This window comes from Centruroides sculpturatus, unplaced genomic scaffold (genome assembly GCF_000671375.1).
Source record: "Centruroides sculpturatus isolate CEXI.00-Female unplaced genomic scaffold, Cexi_2.0 scaffold262, whole genome shotgun sequence".
NCBI classification, from domain to species: domain Eukaryota; kingdom Metazoa; phylum Arthropoda; class Arachnida; order Scorpiones; family Buthidae; genus Centruroides; species Centruroides sculpturatus.
This window is the reverse complement of record NW_019384536.1, coordinates 73,247-91,043: the sequence shown is the minus strand read 5'-3', so window position 1 is coordinate 91,043 and position 17,797 is coordinate 73,247. Positions and strand designations below refer to the sequence as shown.

The 17,797-nt window shown below is 28.1% G+C and overlaps 2 protein-coding genes across 2 annotated transcripts in view; one reads left to right on the top strand and one right to left on the bottom strand.

Moving 5' to 3' along the window:
- The first annotated feature begins 790 nt into the window (after window positions 1-790).
- LOC111623242 (follicle-stimulating hormone receptor-like) lies at window positions 791-7,972 on the top strand. The gene is made up of 11 exons (XM_023365735.1): window positions 791-1,301; window positions 2,125-2,193; window positions 3,194-3,328; window positions 3,392-3,532; window positions 3,598-3,663; window positions 3,745-3,888; window positions 3,953-4,024; window positions 4,112-4,404; window positions 4,473-4,631; window positions 4,703-4,941; window positions 5,034-7,972. The coding sequence occupies exons 1-11, from the start codon at window positions 1,099-1,101 to the stop codon at window positions 6,327-6,329; spliced, it is 2,817 nt and encodes a 938-aa protein (XP_023221503.1). The 5' UTR covers window positions 791-1,098; the 3' UTR covers window positions 6,330-7,972.
- A 1,170-nt stretch (window positions 7,973-9,142) lies between these two features.
- The window catches only part of LOC111623240 (protein lin-9 homolog), a 44,598-nt gene continuing 35,943 nt past the window's right edge, over window positions 9,143-17,797 (bottom strand). The window contains exons 13-16 of the mRNA XM_023365734.1: window positions 14,886-15,065; window positions 11,159-11,253; window positions 10,855-10,951; window positions 9,143-9,342 (exon numbers count right to left, since the gene is read on the bottom strand). Of these exons, the coding sequence (XP_023221502.1) occupies window positions 9,334-9,342; window positions 10,855-10,951; window positions 11,159-11,253; window positions 14,886-15,065 (381 nt within the window). The 3' untranslated portion in view covers window positions 9,143-9,333. The remainder of the gene's footprint in view (window positions 9,343-10,854; window positions 10,952-11,158; window positions 11,254-14,885; window positions 15,066-17,797) is intronic.

Here is a 17,797-nt window from a genome sequence, read left to right as displayed (position 1 = left end):
TAATTGAATGTGCACAGATATAACTGAATATAGTCTCGGATAGTGTATCAATTACACGTGGTTACGCTTCAAAATATAATTTAACTGTTAACTATGCGTGTATATAATATAATAGTATACTATTAATGTATATTTTGGATGTTTTCTGGTGTTTTTCGCTGTAAAATAGGCACGAGTTAGTCGATTTAGTGATGTAAAATAACGCCGATTTCGATATAAAATAATAATAATAATATACTTAATATATTTGTTTCTAATATATAAATAATCAGAGGATAATTTGCATAAATATGTCAGAAAATATAAAATTAGCAGCCATGTAAATCATAATTGATTTTTTTCAATATGGCGATTTTTTTTTATTTAATTGATTTTTTGTTTGTTTTGAATAATTTAAAATATTTAATTATTGTGATTTTTTCAACGATTTTTATTAACTATCAAATCTCGGTTTAAATTTTTATAAAAATAATTTCAACTTTCAATTACGTAATTTATATAACTGATGATTAAAAGTTTTTATTTTACTAGTGTCGCCATCTAGGATTCGTTTTGGTCACTACTGAAATTGCATTGGATAAAAATCTAATGGGGTAGAAAATAGTGTTTTACAATGCTGCCATCTGTTGTTATAAAAATATTTATTTTTCGGAAAAATTCGAAATTTTGACATCCTATTTTGCACGGGAGGCCTTAAATCAACGTTACATTTTTTTTTAATTAACAAAAATTAATAATTAATTTTTAAAGTAATGCCTACGGCTAATTTCGGACGGCGTTTTCACTAAACGGGACCAAAACCGAAAAACTTTTTAACACCGTTTCAAATTATAAATTAATTTTCCCACTTAAAATTTAATTAAAATCGGGCCGAAAGATCACGTCTAAAAGAAATAAGAAAATTAAACGCCGACATTCATCGGTTAAACGCGTGAACTCTGACCTTTATCCACCGAGATTGGATGTGACGTCACCCGAACGGATTAGAATTTATTAAAATTAAACGGCGTGACGTCGACCCAGACCACCTAGCGGCGAAAGACGGAAATCGACATCGCGGGTGGAAAACGCTCTTAGAACGGACCGAACGAACTCGACATGACACCTACCGACAACAACCTGCGAATGATAGCGGCTGCTCACTGGCTAACACTTGTTTGGATCCAGGTAACTGGCAACATCACTTCCACCTGTCCAAAGCAATGCGTATGTAGTCGAAAAAATGGTGAAGATTCCGTCGATTGCTCCCGCTCTTCCCTATCCATCGTTCCAGAAGACGTGCCAGAAACCGCTCTACTGCTGTGAGTAATCTCATCTTCACTTTCATCCGCCATCTCCCTCATCGATAATTTAACCAATAATTAATCGCGTACGCGACCGCGGTTAACGATCAACATTGAATGGCGCGGTACGGAAAAAAAACCAATTTCAACCAATCGCACCGTTCGTTTCGCGTTAAGACAGATTATTTTCCTTTAATCCCGATTTATAATCTTTAAATCTAAACATTGCTATTCAGTTATGAATGGGCGGGGGTGTTACATTATTTTCTTCATAACATCCGCCCACAAATGATTCGCTCTTCATCCTCCTACGTGTACCCCAATTTAATAACCTTTATCTTATTTGTCCGCTTTCAACATCCCACTCAGAAATCCGCAGTTTTGTTTAAAAAAATCTGTGTTTTCTCTCCATTGTGGATATCGATCGACTCGTGTTTGCCTTACTTCTCCCTATTTAAGGATATCGTTTCGTTGTCCTATTCCGATATTACAGAGGATCTTCGCTTGTTTAATTAAGAATCGTCAGTGTTTTCTTTAGCCAGTCAATGACGGACAGTCGTTAGTATCGATTGGTTGTGTAGAGGAGCAGTGACCGAAATCACGAGACAGTACGTGCGTTGCTTTAACAGCATTTCTAGAAATTCGTCTGCATCGAGATGCGAAGACACGGCAGCATCCACATGCTCGAATTCGTATTCGAACGTGTGGGTGTCGGCCATCATCGATATAAATCGTGTCGAAATACAAACACTACTAAATCGCGTATTCCCGTGTAGATTACGTACGGAACGATGTCTTCTTAATATTAAACCAATAATTCTTTTTGTTTTTTTTTTTGCAGAAATCTAAATCATAATTCACTAAAAGAACTACCGCAACCGTTGACCAACTTGCCTTTTCTGAGAGAATTGTAAGTCGTTCTCGTCTTTCCTAATTTAAATGAAAGCTCTTGCCCGTTTTAAAACGGGAAAACGAGACCACTTTAGAAAATGGAAACACGCTGGCTATTGACGTCAACAAACGCAGCCACGAAAATTTAATCATTCTGGAAGCTGAATGAATTTAATTGAATATTTTTATTCACACGTAGGCCGAAAATACTATAAATTAGTCTAGTCGCACGTGTTTATTAAATCACACTTGCAGATATGGGACGAAAGTGTACTTCATTTAAGATCTTATTCATAATTATCATTCTTAAAATAAGCAATTTAAATATTTAAAAATGAAATCAATATAATTTTTGTTTTAAAATCAAATTCTAAACGTAACGAAGCACGTGGTTTGACTAATAATATGTACTAATTTAAACATCCGTACCAATTTGGAGCTTAGTCAACGAAGAGAAATGGTGACGAATACACGTCGTAACACGTTATTCTACTTATTACTAAGATACATGCACGCAAAGATTACAAGATCTTTAATTCGAGGGGAAAAAATCGATTCGTGACGTGTTTCCATTCTCCCAATCTCCAATGGTTTGCGATTTAATAAAACGATACATAAAAGTTTCACCACGCAACAATGTCGTGTCCCGTTACAAACAGCATCGATTGAATCAATATTAAACTCGTGTTTCTTCATTCAAGCCTTGAATTAATAGTAAATTTGTAATTTCTGCTATCAGTTCAATCTTTACAAAAGAAAAAAGAATTGAAGATGAATTTAGAATTTGATTTTATATATTAAATAACAATAAAACTATTAATAAAAATCACGCGTCCACCTGTCGAGTTAATATATTTAAAGCGTTAATGCTAAACGCGATTAAAGTGTAAATTTTTTGAAAACGAACGGCCTTTTATAATGACGTCACAGACGGCATGCGACCGTTTTCGAAGTGATCTCATTGTTTTGTAGTTTAAATTGTTAAACATTAAACGGTATGAACTTGTATTTTTCTATAGCACAGCCACTCATAATCATATCGATCAGATAGGAGCAGATACTTTCGTTTCTACTCCTAACCTATTCCTCATAGATGTTTCCGACAATCCCATTGAAAACTGTACTTTCCGCCAGCTTTTCCACTTGAAACAACTGTAAGATATTTATTTTTACTTTAATATTCTTAACAGAGTATAGAACTGATGGTCTTTTATTAGTATCGTATCGAAAGCCTATCGGTTACGCCGTTTTCCTAATATCAGCGTGTTGCCTTCTCTCGAGCACATTCGATTGGACAGAGGATTACTCGAATTTGTACCTGATGATTTATGCCAGAAAACCCCAAAATTGAAGAGCCTGTAAGTTGCCTTTTAATTTATATTATTTCAGTCACAATTAATCTATAAATAATGTTTTATTTCAGTAATCTACAGTCCAATCGCCTGAATGTCTTACCGAAACTTGATCATTGTTTGGGGTTGCGTTTACTGTGAGTTTCTTCTTCTCTCTCTCTCTCTAAACTTTCACCATTCCTCCAATGTAATTTGCAAAACTATAATTTTTATTTCAGTGATGTGAGATATAATCATATCAAATTACTTCCGAATTCCCATTTCCTTTACCAGTCCAAACTCATCGATTTATTTCTTAGTCACAATCTTCTCAAATCTATTGGTGGACAATCCTTCTTGGGATTAGAAAATCTTCAAGTTCTGTAAGTTAAATTTACTTATCTCACTCTCTAATTTTGATATTATTGTAACTCTATTCATCCACAGTAATCTGATGGATAATAAAATCACCGAAATTCATCCGGAGGCTTTTGTTCCTCTAAAAGAACTAAGAGATTTGTAAGTTTGGTTACAAATTTTATATTTTTTATTAAATTTTATATTTTATTCCCCTGACAATCGCATTAATTCGCTTCGTCTTGACAGGAATCTGGGGAATAATTACTTTCCCAAATTGCCTACTCGAGGATTAAAGAATATCCGTCAACTGAAGACCTTTAATAATCCTAATCTCAAAGAGTTTCCTTCTCCTCAAGCCTTTCCCAAAGTACATAATCTGGTATTATCCTACTCCTATCACTGTTGTGCCTTTCTTCATTCAGTCAGTGTGGCTCCTCCTCCTCTATCATCTCTCAAAGAAAGTATATTGTGGTTAGCTAAAGATGATATAGATGATTCTCTATGGTTGTCTAATGCAAGCAATTTTTGGTCTGCTTATGGTATGTATTTTTCACTTCTTTAGAGAGCTTGCCCTACTTTTTTGAAAAATAAAGTTTATTTATTTTAGCAAATATAAGTGGGAAGTTATCCAGCCAGTTCTGGAATAATCTAGCTAAAGAGTATGCTGATGACATGCTACAGTATGAAGAATATTATCATGATTACAAATTTGTCTTAAATTCTGAAGAAAATTTAAATCAACCTTTACAATGCTTGCCTGTACCTGGTAAACAGTAAATAATTATATTGCACTTAAATGTAAGCTCAAAAATATTTTTAAAAATAAATTTCGTTTAGGTCCTTTCCTACCTTGTGAAGACCTGTTTGGTTGGTGGACTCTTCGTTGTGGAGTTTGGGTAGTTTTCCTTCTAGCTATGTTGGGAAATGGAACTGTGGTAACTGTTCTCCTTTTTGGAAGAAGCAGAATGGATGTGCCTAGATTCTTAGTTTGCAATTTAGCAATTGCTGATTTTTTTATGGGCATTTATCTTGGCATTCTTGCAGTAGTAGATGCTTCTACGCTAGGTGAATTCAAGGTATTTTACTTTTTTAAAATTATATAAATGAATGTTTTTTATTTAGATTTTATGAAATCAAATATTGTTAAGATTCTATTTTGTAATTACAGATGCATGCCATTTTATGGCAGACTTCAGCTGGATGTCAAATTGCAGGATTTCTTGGGGTTCTCAGTAGTGAATTATCAGTATACACTTTATCTGTTATTACTCTTGAGCGAAAATATGCTATCACTAATGCAATGCATCTTAACAAACGTCTGAGTCTTAGACATGCTGGCTATATTATGGCAATAGGATGGATTTTTGCTCTTTCCATGTCAGTTTTACCCTTGATAGGTATCAGCGATTATAAAAAGTTTGCCATTTGTTTACCATTTGAAGCAGATACACATCTATCAATAGCATATATTGTGTTCCTGATAATGGCAAATGGAGTTTCATTTTTAATCTTGATGGCTTGCTACCTGAAAATGTATTGTTCCATTCGTGGATCTCAGGCTTGGAACTCCAATGAATACAGGATTGCAAAGAGAATGGCTCTTTTAGTTTTTACAGATTTTCTTTGTTGGGCACCTATTGCTTTCTTCTCTTTGACAGCTATATCTGGTGTTCAACTGATCTCCACTGAAGAAGCCAAAGTGTTTGCGATTTTTGTATTACCTTTGAATAGTTGTGCCAATCCCTTCTTATATGCTATATTTACTAAACAATTCAAGAAAGACTGTATATGGATATGCAAGAGAATTGAAGAATCACGTGTAACTAGAGGTATAGGTAGGTACCAACATAGTTCTAATTTTTCTAATCATCAAACAGTAGCAAACACCAACTCTCTGACAGATAAACCAATGAAGAAAATCAAAAAAGAGCCCAAAGACTGGAAAATATGGGCCAAGACTTGGCTTTTATGCCATGAAGATAGCAAACCAAATGCAGGAGAAGAATATACTCTAACCATCACACAAATCCAAAATCATATGCAGTGTCGACACAAACATGCTTCAAGTATATCCAGTGAAAATTTCTCCTCCCGTTCAGACAGCTGGAAACAGGCAGCAATTTCTCTGCGAGGTTTGGAGCGACATGGGTTCCAAGAATCTCGTAAACTGTTAAGACGTTCTTCAGGAGAATCATCATCTAGCATGCGACCAGAATCTTCCACTTCAACTTTCAAATTGTCAAAATCTTCCATCAGTAGTGACAGCCAAAATCCCTGCCGACATATGAATATAGAAACTGGAGAAAGAGGAAGGGCAATTGATTTAAACTTATCTCCACCTCGCACTAAGAGGAAGTTGTGCAGACAGATTGCCTTAGACGATACCCTTCAGTCTACACTACTGACTGAATCTCTTCGGAAAAAGGAAATGGAAGGCAGACAAATCAAGGAGCAAGCAATCTGATTAGTATGCTTTGTATGCATCATATAAATATTTTATAGTATCAGCATGTACAAACTTCTCTAAAGTTTAAAAGTATTAAACTTCAATATTTAAAAATACCAATAAATTCAAGATGGGAAAGAATTTCTTTTTGTTCAAAACTCATAAAGTATTTAGAAAGTTATATAAACAAGGTTTACATGAAAAGTATATAGTAAAATATCCGCAATTTCATTCAAAAAATACCAAATCAAAGACCTTGGGGCAAGAATATGTTAACTTGTTTCTTCATTTCTGGAAAAATTGCTCTTAAGTTCCAAATTTGTCCTGTATCTACATGTCACAGCTGATTAATTAGACTGACCTATCAACTCTAATATATGAGAAGTTATGGGTCATGAATCTAGAAATCATATCTACCCTTGTGTAGAGATTCAACAATGTCCAATAACGATACAGTTAACATGTTCTTGTCCCAAGTCTTCAATTTATTTGTATGAATGCATTTAAAAATGTCTCCAAAATTCCTACTTATCTCTATACTCATCCTTTTCTTGAAACTTAGTATTCAGTATGGTAACACAAATCTATTGAGAATATCACAATACATAAATTTGTTCAGTGAAAGATCTCACTGAATGACTTCACATCAAGTAACATTCTCAGCAAGTCCTTGTTGTTACATGTATAACTTGAGACTAGGCACCTTATTTAAATTCAAGCTTGTATTTATGTTTCTTTTCAAAAAATTATAAATATTACAGATTTTAATTATTTATGAAAAATTGTATTAAATATATTTTTAAAATACAGTATCTAAATGCTCTCCTTGAATGTTCAGTACATACATTGTCATTTCAATTCTTGATATTGGTATACAAATATACCACATGAAATATTTTTATTATTTCTTAAATCTTTCTGACTACTAATTCTGCTAAATTTCAGCAAATAATGACTGCTTGAAGAATTTACCATTAAAGCAGAAATACAAACTGCATACTAAGGCAGAATTCCCTACAAGTCATTATTTTAAAGATTTTCCATCAACAATTCTTTTATATTTTTATTTTATCAAAATAGATCTGATTAACTGTCATTTAATGGGTTACTCACATTTTGAGTTGAGCAAAATAATGCAGGTTAAATAAACTATCCTATCATTTGTCAGTGTGGTAGCAATATCATATTTACTCTGTATGTTGTTGACAGACATATCAATGACATTTATTTATCATTCTTTGAGAAAATTCAAATATTCATTGCTAACTTCTCAAAGTATTTTCCCCATATTAATTTATAAATAACAATAAAAGTTTTAACAAATTAAAATTAAAAAAGATTTTTATTTCTTCAAAATATTTAATACGGCCATCAAAGATCAACAAAATACAGTAGAAACTTGTTAATTAATTAATTTATATTTTTGTCTGTCTGGATTTGATGGGACCAAATTCAAAACTCCATATTATCTGAATTTTTGTTTACCTAAATTGAAAATTTTATCCTTTTTTGTCATCAAGTGGAGCATAAAAGTTATAAAAACACAAACTCACATTGTTTAAACCAACATAAAATTGCATACACGAGTAAACATTAAATTACAGATTAGCACTAGCATTCAGTAATGATTATAAGTATATGTTTCCACTGGCTAGGGCAGTTAAAGTGTCAGCCTACCACTCTAGGAAACCTGGAATTGAATCTGGGTGGCCAAATCTGGGTGGCCAAAAAATGGGAGAAATTTTTCGGGGAGTAATCTGTCCCTCACTATCCAGCTGCCCCCTTGCGGGCTTAGACAAATCTACTATTAGCTTTAAAAAAAAAAAAAAAATACTTCACTTCTTGGTGCTCATAGGACAAAAAAAAAAAAAAAAAANAAGTGCATGATACCACCAAAGAGAGGAAGAACTATGTTATGTTTGTTGTTCATAAAGAATAGCAATCACCTTCTTATGTGGAACTTAAAAATATAATAATGCTTGATTTGAATAAATAAGTTAAAAAGCCTATCTAATATTTAAGTTTTTAGTGTATTTCACATTAGAAATTTAAATTTGCTTTTACTTCTCTACAATTAATCTTATACTTCTGTTCCAATTCACGTGACTTCTGTTATTGCAATTGTACAAAATAAAGATTTAATGATTTATTTAAATAATGAAAATTCATGTATAATTTCTGATATGTATTACAATTTTATTTGAAAACAAATAGATATTTTATTTAATAAGACCAAATTTAAATAAATAAATTTAAATGTCTTTCAAACAAAATCTTTCTTTTAACTCCTTTATATTTCTACATCACTTGTAGCTAAATGTTTTTTTTTTTTTATCACAAATTGAAAGTTGAACAATAGTATTTAATCATAACATGCCTTAAAAGGTAAATTGATAATTTGCATATACATTAGTTAAATTTATTGGGGAAAAAATATTTCTTTATGCAAGTTGAAGAAAATCATATAAGTTTTTTTTGGGAGAGAGAAGAGTAATGATTATAAATAATATTTGCTTGAATAACTTTGTTTACAAGATTTCAAATTATTATCACTGTTTTCCCTTATTTCTAATGCAGTTAATTTTTAAATGCTTTTGTTTATTATTAATTATTATTATTCAAACAAATCCTCATTATATATAAAATAATTTATGCAGTTTCTTAAAAATCAATTTTTTTGTTTTTTAGCTTCTTTTCAAGTTTTAATTAAATTATATTCAAAGAAATTTTATATAAAAACAATCTCAAAAGCTATTAATTCTCCAAATCAAAATTCAAGAAACTCTTAGATTTTGATTATATTATAAAGATTTATTTTAAAACAATACAAAAGTGTTAGTTTGTTGTTAAGTTTATTTTCTTACATATTAAAAGCAATTTAAAATCGTTTAGGTATTTGATGTTCAATCAAGAACAACCTGAAGAGAGCCTTTAAATATAGCTAAAAACATTTGTTCCAAATAAATCTGAACTGCTGGAGTTTCAAGGGTATATTTCTTTACTGTTAACACCTTTCAACAGTTTAACTGATCTGTACATGAAATATTTAAAATTATTTTAAAAATTTTACAGATTAAAATAAACATCAATCTAAATGTGAACATACATATTGCCACAACTTAATTCTCTAGCAAATTTTTTAATGACAGATACTAATGTTTTCGAACATATTCAAAGCCCATCTTAAGGCAATCTTACATGAAAAATCATAAGTAGCAAACAAAACTGAAAAATAGAAGATAGTCCACATATTTAAATTAACAAAAATTCAAATCTTCTGAAGCTTTAAAGAAAATATCATAAAATGTAAAGCTGTCAGTTATAGAATATAGTAAAATAAAGTAGCCCACCAATTTAAACTTAGGCTGTGGAATGTTTAAATTTAGTTAATGAGCATTATAAAAGTTTAAATTGCTTGTTAGATAAATATAGAAAAAGAAAAAAACAGCCAAAATCACTATGCATTTAAAATATTTATACATCAAATAAACAAAATAATAAAATAAATTGTCACACAAAATATGACGATAGGATTGAATATATCCACAAACATTTTGTTATCTGTCATTGAAAGATTTGCTGAAGATTTAACGTGTGGATATATATATATATATATAGATATATATATATATAGATATATATATATATTGTTAAAATGGAATCCAGTTGATATTCACAACTAAATGTAAATTACAAGTTATGAGAAAACAGCAATGTTATTTTACTATATATTTATTTAAAAAAGAAAATTATACATTCTTTTTAAAATTTTCTAATAAGGAAGATTTACAAAGTGATAATTAAGCAGGTTAATAACATCTTTTTAAATATAAAAAGAATACATTATCTTGTAATCATTATAATATCAAAGAAAAGATTGCAAGATAATTTAAATGATGTTTTATGTAATCATTTATAACACTCTTCTGCATCCTAAAGTTATATATATATATAAGGTTATATATAAATAATTTAAGAAAATTTCAACAATGAAATTTTTACAAAATCAATCAATCCATAAAAGGTTTAAAAACAATTAGAAAATTTAAACAACAAATATTTTTCAACATTATAACTTAATCTTTGATAAGTAATATAAAAGATTAATACTAATCACTTTGCAAATATTCCTTTGAAGAAATAACATTTTTGCTTACAGCATGGGTAATAAATAAGGATATTGACAATAACAACAGTCTGAAATTTCTTAAAAATAAGATAAAATATTTGAATAAGATTAAGGCACTGGTCTATTTTTGCCTTATATAATTTATGTTCATTCCTATTTAAAAGTGACATATTGGCTTTTTTATACATTTACAATGTTTAATTTAGTTAATAAAATGTTTTAAATTATATATATATATATAAATGATAAAATATTTGTAAAATAAAATTTAACATTGCCACAAAATTTTTATATTATTTAAAAATTAAACAGATATATTTAACAAAAAAGAAAAATATCCTCTACGAATAATTACTGGAAAATTTGTAAAAATTTTTAAAACAATATTATCTATGATAAAAGTAATAATCATGCCTGAATATTTTGTGTGGCAAAAGCATGAAGATTACCCATTTGTCCTAATCCACTCTGTATGTGATTGATATGAATTTCCACGTTATTTTGAAACACACTAGAAAAAAATATATATACTTAAAAAACTTGTCAGATTTTCAAAGGTAACAAGTTATATCTTTCAGCAAATCCTAAATTTAATTATTATTTCAGTAAGAATCTTTAATTGTGGAAAAGTTAAAAACTAATAAAATTTTCATTGTTTAATCTACTAAAAATTAGTAATCTAGATGCAATTTGTAAAGAAGAAATAATAATAAATTACCTGATGTTTTGAGGTTCAAGCTTAACTTGTATTTCAACAAGAGAATCAGACAGAGACTTGAATTCAAATGAATTTAAATCATTCTCAGCTAGATTCTACAAAAGAATATTTTTATTTCTTTTTAAAATTATATCGTTGCTTCTGTTTTTGTTCATGTAAAATATTGAATAATTGGTTTGAAATACATAAAAATGTAGTTTAAATTAAATACAATAATTATTATTTAACTTATGTTGATACATATACATACTGACTAGGGTTTCTCATTTCCCGGTCTTTTGCTTGTCCCGGGATTCCAGGATAAAAGTGAACTGTTTCCCGGGATCCCGGGACAGAATTAATTATTTTTAAGATATACAAAATATCATGAAATCAAATGATATAATTATTTTTTATTTTTTAAAGTAATTTAATACGTTCTGCAACCTCCAAAATCATTAATAATGCTGTATAATATATATATTAAAAATTACCTTTGAATTACGTAGAAATTTTCACAAATAGAAAAAATTTATTAAAGTTTGCTGGAAACTGCAAACAACAACAACAACAACAAAATGCTTTGAATTGAGTTGAAAATTTTAAAAAAATGAACTTAGATCAAACTCCTAATTTAAAAGGTAATTTTCGTTTTTTAAATAAAACATAATACAAAATATTATTGTAAATTTTTATAATAAGACTTTAAAAAGCAAAGATGGTCAATACTCTGATCAGTCAATCTGATTCTTATTTTAGTAATGAAAAGTCCTGCTACCGAGAATGCCCTTTCTGATTTAATTGATGTTAGTGGAATCATCTTTAATGCATTTAGTAGAAGACAGATGTTATATGTTTTTTTCGCTTGTAGCCTGGAAGATTTCAAGTTCGTTTTCACGATTGTAGTACTTCTTTTGCTGTCTAGTATTCTTGATTTGTCTACCTCAGCTGCTTTAATGTAGTCCGATAATTTGGCAATTCATTTGGCTTTAATAATCAGGTTTATGAAGAAAAACTTCATACATGAAGACTTCATACTCATTTGTATCCTTGCCCAATTTGCACAACCTGGAGTTATGCAGTTATCGAATCTACTGGGGATGGTTAAAAATTAAGACACCATAAGCACAATTGTTCCAGATATTACAGGTTCCGAAAAGTAAAGAATTTTCAGAGTCCTGTCACAAATAATCTATGCACTGATTATTGACCATTTATGACATGCCATAACAAGGAAAAATTAAAAAAAACTAATAAGTAGATTTAAAATTAATAAATACAAATGTATTCTGACAGTTTGTGAGTCAATTATACTTTCTATTTGCAAAATTTCCTCAACCTTAACACAAAATAAGAAAAAAATGAATGTTTAAGAAATTTGCGAGATTTCCTGGGATGAGAAGAATTTCCCAGGTTAAAAAAACAACCGGAATCCCGGATCTCGTTTGAGAAACCCTAATAATGACAATAAAAATATGTTAGTCTATTTAGTAAATGGAAAACTGTCTCTAAGTAATATTTATTCAAAGCAATAAAAATCTTTGAAGAATAATTTTTCTACTAGAAGGGCAATTTTATGAAAGATGGTATAGGCTAAAAAAAAGGAAAACTGAAACATAAATCTTAGTAGCTGTTCTTAAAGTTACAATGACAAATGACGATGAAACATATATCTTTTAAACTTAAAAAAAAAAACATGAATTTCAAAACAATTCTTCAATATAACCTACTTTATATTACAGAATTTTATATATATAATTCAAATGACATTGACTTAGATTATTTTTTTAACTTGAGAAAAAAATTGCTTTACTACAGCATGAATCTTATTCACTTAATTTAATCCCAAATAAGTTTTTCAATTCTATAAATAAAATCTCTAAATAAAAAAATATTTTCAGAAATTAAAACAATGTTTTTTAAGAATGGGGGCAGTAATGGAAAATACAGTATATATTGCATCATAAAGAAATTACTTCAAGAGAGATCAAATAGTTGATAACCAATAATTCAAAAATTTAAATATCCAAGAAAAGTATTTGTTCATGAGATACAATCATACTAATTTTATATTTTGCATTGCATGTTCATCTATTGTATTATTGAACATTAAATACTGTTATATTTAAATTATTCCATTAAATATATCCATTTAGCATACAGTAATGTTTACGAAATTATTGTATATGCAAATTACAAATTACATTCTTGCAATGTACTGTAAATGATTATAAAAAATATATACTATTATACAGTATTACTTTAATCAATTAAATATCAGTTTGCAAAAGTTTTAACCTAGTTTTAAAAATTTTCTTAAAAGTTGTTTTTGTTTTGTTTTCTTATTTTATGTTGCAAATTGTTCTTGTAAAAAATTTGCTTTTATTTTACCCTAAAATTTTAACTATTATATTACAGTTAAACTTGGTTATAATGAGCATTTGAGGACCAGCAAGATTTCCTCTTTATATCCATAAAGAGCAGTGATGTAATTAGAGGGAGAATTGGCAGCTGCTTCTGGCACAAACACATAGCAATCACTTCATGAGCAGCAAAATTCGTAGCGTTGATTCAATATATATATAAATATAAAATTACATTATATAACTATTAATAAAAAATATAGTATAAGTTACAATATAAAATATATTTTTAGTAATTAAGGTTAATACTAATTAATAATATGCCAAATTTCAATTAGTCTTTTTATTTACAAATCTTAAAATTGATGATTGCTTTATTTTTCAATAATGTTGATACTGTCAAATATGAGAAAGAAAATTTTTTTTATACATTTCAATGTTTTTAGCACCAGGATCTAACTTGTGAATAATTTCTACTTTTTTGTGACCTGAGAGATGACATTTTCTTTTCTTTATAGACATCCTTCTCATATAAGGGTTTGTTTCTAAGAAGAATATATAGTAATTTTACAATCATAGGTAAATTGGCTGAGTTAAGTGATAAACAGACCTGTAATCAATGTAGGTCATAAAACTAAGTACATTTTCTTTTTTATCTCTTCCAAGAATTCGGTATTGCATTTCTTACTACTTGAAAAATTAAGAATTGCATTCTTAATTGTTCAAGTAATTGTTCATGTGTTTGCATAGCTACTAAAAATTTGCTCGGTATTTCCATGAAATACCCTCATTATAACTGTGAGAAAATGTATAGAAATATACATAAATTAAAATTGTTATGGCATTTTGTTCATTATAACCATGAAGTTGTTATATCTATGTTCCTTATAACCGAGTTGAACTGTATTGTATAACTGATACAAAATTTTGTTCAGATTTAAAAATGTCTTTAAATTTAAAATAATTTCAAATAGGTTAAAAAAAAATTAATTAAACCCCCCGAAATTCAGAGAACCAACAACAGTACTCATTCCATAACTAATATGTAAGTACTTAAACACTTATATAATATCTTTTAGTCTAATATTTCTAGTTCATAATTTTTTTGTATAATGCACTCACTTCATCCAATTGTGCTTTAAAATCTGACTGAGAATGATTTTTGACAAACCAAGCATCAGTGAAATAATTGAAAATATCTAAAAATAATATAAATGTACATACTTATGATTTACTTACGTAAAAATACTATAAATAAAAATAAATCATAATTAAGTGAGTATAATTGAAAATTATTTAGAAATTCATTTGTATCACTGCTATAAATTGCATGTTCAAAACATACTTTAAATTCAAATGTCTTGTCTTAAAATGCATTGATTTACCTTAACTTGAATCATCAGAGATGTTAAATGAGAAACTAATTCAACTATCCTTTCATTTTCTACTAAAGGCACACCTTGTACTCTGTTGGCCTGATTTACTGTATCTTTTGCATTATTGAGGCATTGTTGTCTTAAGACTTCTGGCTGAACAACAGGTTGCAATCCTTGCTCTGGGGCAATCTAAAAGATTTTTAAAATATTTTAAAATGACACAAAAGTCATCAATTAACATATATATCTATTCTAAATGTTATAACTTCTATAAAGGGGTAAACGGGAAAAAACTTTTTTTTATTACAATATATCTACATATCAGAACATTCATTTTAAACTTAAGAAATAATGTTTATAAATTGAAAAATGTTGAATTTAACTTGTTAAAATCTTTTTTATTTTTGATAAAACTGAAAAATATCATGTAATCATGAAATAAATAGTATTTTGACTGAAGCTTTTAATTAGTTTTATATATATATATAAAACTAATAGTGGCATCAGGAANAATATATAAAAACTAATATATATATATATATTAGTTAAAAAGCAGTCTGATAGTTTTACAGCAACAATATGGTCTCTAAATATAGCAATTAAATATTAAATCTGAATGCCACATTTTGTCTTAAATACAATGCTTCATCAAATGAAACCATAAAATAATTTAAAATTGAAAATACAGTAAAGTATTTTCTGTATTCTTAATTCCAAAATTGCATAGCTGGATAATTAATCAATTCTATCTCATTTTATACAACTCTATGAGGTTTTTGGATTTTACTAGAGATTTTTAAATTAAGTTTAAAGTTTAAATATAAAATGAACTTAAGTATCATTAAGCATCATTTAATTTCTGAAATATATGAAACAAATAATGTATTTATTATAGAGAGATAGTTACAAAAATATAGAAATTTTAATATATTCTAACCAAACAACAGAAGGAAAACAATAACAAAATTNACCACTCTAGGAAACCTGGAATTGAATCTGGGTGGCCAAATCTGGGTGGCCAAAAAATGGGAGAAATTTTTCGGGGAGTAATCTGTCCCTCACTATCCAGCTGCCCCCTTGCGGGCTTAGACAAATCTACTATTAGCTTTAAAAAAAAAAAAAAAAATACTTCACTTCTTGGTGCTCATAGGACAAAAAAAAAAAAAAAAAAACAGAAGTGCATGATACCACCAAAGAGAGGAAGAACTATGTTATGTTTGTTGTTCATAAAGAATAGCAATCACCTTCTTATGTGGAACTTAAAAATATAATAATGCTTGATTTGAATAAATAAGTTAAAAAGCCTATCTAATATTTAAGTTTTTAGTGTATTTCACATTAGAAATTTAAATTTGCTTTTACTTCTCTACAATTAATCTTATACTTCTGTTCCAATTCACGTGACTTCTGTTATTGCAATTGTACAAAATAAAGATTTAATGATTTATTTAAATAATGAAAATTCATGTATAATTTCTGATATGTATTACAATTTTATTTGAAAACAAATAGATATTTTATTTAATAAGACCAAATTTAAATAAATAAATTTAAATGTCTTTCAAACAAAATCTTTCTTTTAACTCCTTTATATTTCTACATCACTTGTAGCTAAATGTTTTTTTTTTTTTTATCACAAATTGAAAGTTGAACAATAGTATTTAATCATAACATGCCTTAAAAGGTAAATTGATAATTTGCATATACATTAGTTAAATTTATTGGGGAAAAAATATTTCTTTATGCAAGTTGAAGAAAATCATATAAGTTTTTTTTGGGAGAGAGAAGAGTAATGATTATAAATAATATTTGCTTGAATAACTTTGTTTACAAGATTTCAAATTATTATCACTGTTTTCCCTTATTTCTAATGCAGTTAATTTTTAAATGCTTTTGTTTATTATTAATTATTATTATTCAAACAAATCCTCATTATATATAAAATAATTTATGCAGTTTCTTAAAAATCAATTTTTTTGTTTTTTAGCTTCTTTTCAAGTTTTAATTAAATTATATTCAAAGAAATTTTATATAAAAACAATCTCAAAAGCTATTAATTCTCCAAATCAAAATTCAAGAAACTCTTAGATTTTGATTATATTATAAAGATTTATTTTAAAACAATACAAAAGTGTTAGTTTGTTGTTAAGTTTATTTTCTTACATATTAAAAGCAATTTAAAATCGTTTAGGTATTTGATGTTCAATCAAGAACAACCTGAAGAGAGCCTTTAAATATAGCTAAAAACATTTGTTCCAAATAAATCTGAACTGCTGGAGTTTCAAGGGTATATTTCTTTACTGTTAACACCTTTCAACAGTTTAACTGATCTGTACATGAAATATTTAAAATTATTTTAAAAATTTTACAGATTAAAATAAACATCAATCTAAATGTGAACATACATATTGCCACAACTTAATTCTCTAGCAAATTTTTTAATGACAGATACTAATGTTTTCGAACATATTCAAAGCCCATCTTAAGGCAATCTTACATGAAAAATCATAAGTAGCAAACAAAACTGAAAAATAGAAGATAGTCCACATATTTAAATTAACAAAAATTCAAATCTTCTGAAGCTTTAAAGAAAATATCATAAAATGTAAAGCTGTCAGTTATAGAATATAGTAAAATAAAGTAGCCCACCAATTTAAACTTAGGCTGTGGAATGTTTAAATTTAGTTAATGAGCATTATAAAAGTTTAAATTGCTTGTTAGATAAATATAGAAAAAGAAAAAAACAGCCAAAATCACTATGCATTTAAAATATTTATACATCAAATAAACAAAATAATAAAATAAATTGTCACACAAAATATGACGATAGGATTGAATATATCCACAAACATTTTGTTATCTGTCATTGAAAGATTTGCTGAAGATTTAACGTGTGGATATATATATATATTACATACATT